This window comes from Tupaia chinensis, unplaced genomic scaffold (assembly GCF_000334495.1).
Source record: "Tupaia chinensis unplaced genomic scaffold, TupChi_1.0 Scaffold000146_1, whole genome shotgun sequence".
In the NCBI taxonomy this organism is placed as follows: domain Eukaryota; kingdom Metazoa; phylum Chordata; class Mammalia; order Scandentia; family Tupaiidae; genus Tupaia; species Tupaia belangeri.
This window is the reverse complement of record NW_006159616.1, coordinates 2,142,111-2,144,414: the sequence shown is the minus strand read 5'-3', so window position 1 is coordinate 2,144,414 and position 2,304 is coordinate 2,142,111. Positions and strand designations below refer to the sequence as shown.

General features: G+C 67.4%; 1 protein-coding gene across 1 annotated transcript in view; it reads right to left on the bottom strand.

The window, feature by feature from the left end:
• HSPG2 (heparan sulfate proteoglycan 2) overlaps positions 1 to 2,304 on the bottom strand; it is a gene marked incomplete in the record, with an annotated part of 117,566 nt that overhangs the window by 4,658 nt on the left and 110,604 nt on the right. The window contains 5 exon segments of the mRNA XM_027770665.1: positions 349 to 447; positions 897 to 1,005; positions 1,132 to 1,241; positions 1,401 to 1,500; positions 1,587 to 1,731. Of these exon segments, the coding sequence (XP_027626466.1) occupies positions 349 to 447; positions 897 to 1,005; positions 1,132 to 1,241; positions 1,401 to 1,500; positions 1,587 to 1,731 (563 nt within the window).

Below are 2,304 nucleotides of genomic sequence, written 5' to 3'. Positions count from 1 at the left end.
ACCTTCACACCGCTGGAGCGACCAGTCGGTGAGGGCATGGGCAACTGGAGTCTGGGGGTCCAGCTCCTCAGCCTTCCTCTGGGACCCATCCCCTCCTGTCTCAGCCCCAGCCGGAGCAGCACAGGCCCCTGCCCGGCCCTGACGACCAGCGGGAGGACCCCCAGTGAGATGGGGTCCTCTCCAGGGCCCTAGTGTAAGGGGCTCAGGCCAGGCAGGAATCGGCCGGCGACTTTGAGGCCCTCTGGCTCTGCAATGGTGACCACCCGCAGACCCACCCAGGCCCCAGAGTGCCCTGCCCGGCCTTCCCAGATGGCACGGAGACCCTGGGGGTTGCAGGCCTGGCCTTACCTTCCTCACACCTCGTCCCTGAGCGACCCAGGTGGCAGCGACAGGTATACCCTCGGCCGTCGGGTCGGTTCACACAGGTGGCGTCGGGTCCACAGGCCTCTGGGGGGACGCAAGGGCCAGTCAGGAGGACATGGGGGTCTCAGGAGGGGCAGAGCCTTGGTGCTGAAGCCCTGCCCATTGCACCATGGGGCCTTGGCCAGTTAGAGCTGGGCTGCCTGGGAGGGCTGCCTCGCTGGCCGGGGAGGCTGGGCTCAGGGAGGCCTCAGGCTGCCAATGAGGCTGGGGGGAAACTGGGAGAGTGTGGGGAGAGCACGCATCTGTGGTCTAAGGTGTCCTTGAAAGGTGGTACCTGGGTAACAGCGTGGGGGTGACGAGTACTTGAGGGGCAGGGAACGGGGAGTGGGGAGGTGAGTCCTGGGCGGCAGAGAGGGGGACCAGAGCCTGGGGGCAGTGGCTGCAGTCGGTGAGGGACGGAGCATGGACGCACTGCTGCAGGTGGGGTGGAAGGAGGGAGGTGGGCAGAGGCAGGCGCGGCACCGGGCACACACCTGGGTGGCAGTGCAGGGCCTGCGAGTGCTCGCAGCGGCTCCCGGTGAAGCCAGCAGGGCACACACACACGTAGCTGCTGCTCTCTGAGTCGTGGCACTGGCCCCCGTTCTGCAAGGCCATTCCCAGACGTCAGACCAAGGACACGCCGGCCCTCCCCGCCCGGCCCCCGGGGGCAGCCAGGGCTGAGGGCAGGGGCTGGGTGGGCAGGAGGCGTGTGTGGAGGGGCGAGGTCACCTGGCAGGGCCGGTCCCGGCAGGTGGGGCAGTGGGCGATGCCGTGCGCCGTGAGGTTGAGGTCATGGAAGACGATCTCCTCACCCTGGATGCGCAGCTCCCGGACACAGCCTAGGGCAGGCAGTGTGAGCATGGGAGGAGTGCTGGGAGGCCTGCCCAGCTGCTGCCCAGCCCCAGCCCAGCCCCAGCCTGCAGGGCCTCCCAGACTCCCATGGGCTCTGCCAACAGCCAGGTGAGCCTGGGCCCTGGTGGGGGACAAGAGGGACGCACCTATGAAGCCGCTGCTCAGCCCCGCCTTGGGGATGGCCCCGTAGTCGGGGTAGCCGCCTAGGTAGAGCTCCTCGTTCAGGTCCAGGCCCTGGAACTTGCCCTGGGGGTGGGAGGCAGGAGTGGCAGACACAGGCTGGCAGAGAAGGGACGGGGCTGGGAGCAGGGCACGGATGGGTCAGGGCTCACCTGGGAAGTCCCGTTGACGGGAGCCAGGTTGCCCACGATCAGGGAGCCCTGGGTGAGGCTGCGCAGCAGGGTCACAGTGTGGAACTGGCCCAGGGCCAGAGGCGTGGGATGGCGGATGGTGGCCATGCCGGAGCCCGCATCAAACCTGCTCCGTGGGGCCCAAGAGAGTGGGCATGGGGTTTGTAAGAAGGTGAGGGCACTCAGACTGGGCAAAGGGACCCGGGGAGACACTTCACAACGTCCTGCACCCCTGGCTCTGTCCCCGCCCCCGTTCTCCCACCCTGTCACCATGCCCAGCCTGCCCCATGCCTGGCCCTTCCCCAGGTCTCTTCTTGCCACATCCTCTCCCTAGGAGCATGCCCAGAGCAGTCCAGGGCCCTGTGGCTGGGCACCGGCTTCATGGCCCTCAGGTCTCTCTGAGATGACCTTGTTTCTTTCTCTGTCAATGGCTGGTCTTCCCCGACTAGTCCCCAGGGCCAGAGCTCAGCCTGCTGTGCTGAGGCCCGTCACTGCCTGGCAGTGGTGGGAGAATGACTATGAAAGAAGGCGTGAACCCTGGCCTGCAGCACCCCAAGTCCAGGCGGGCTCCTTCCCACCCTGGCCTGCACGCTGGGCCTGCTCGCGCACTGGGTGGTCGCCGAGGGGAGGACCCCATCTCCTCCCTCCAGAAGCTGCTCAGGACGGCTCAGCCCAGAGTAGCCTGTGCCTGATCAGAGCC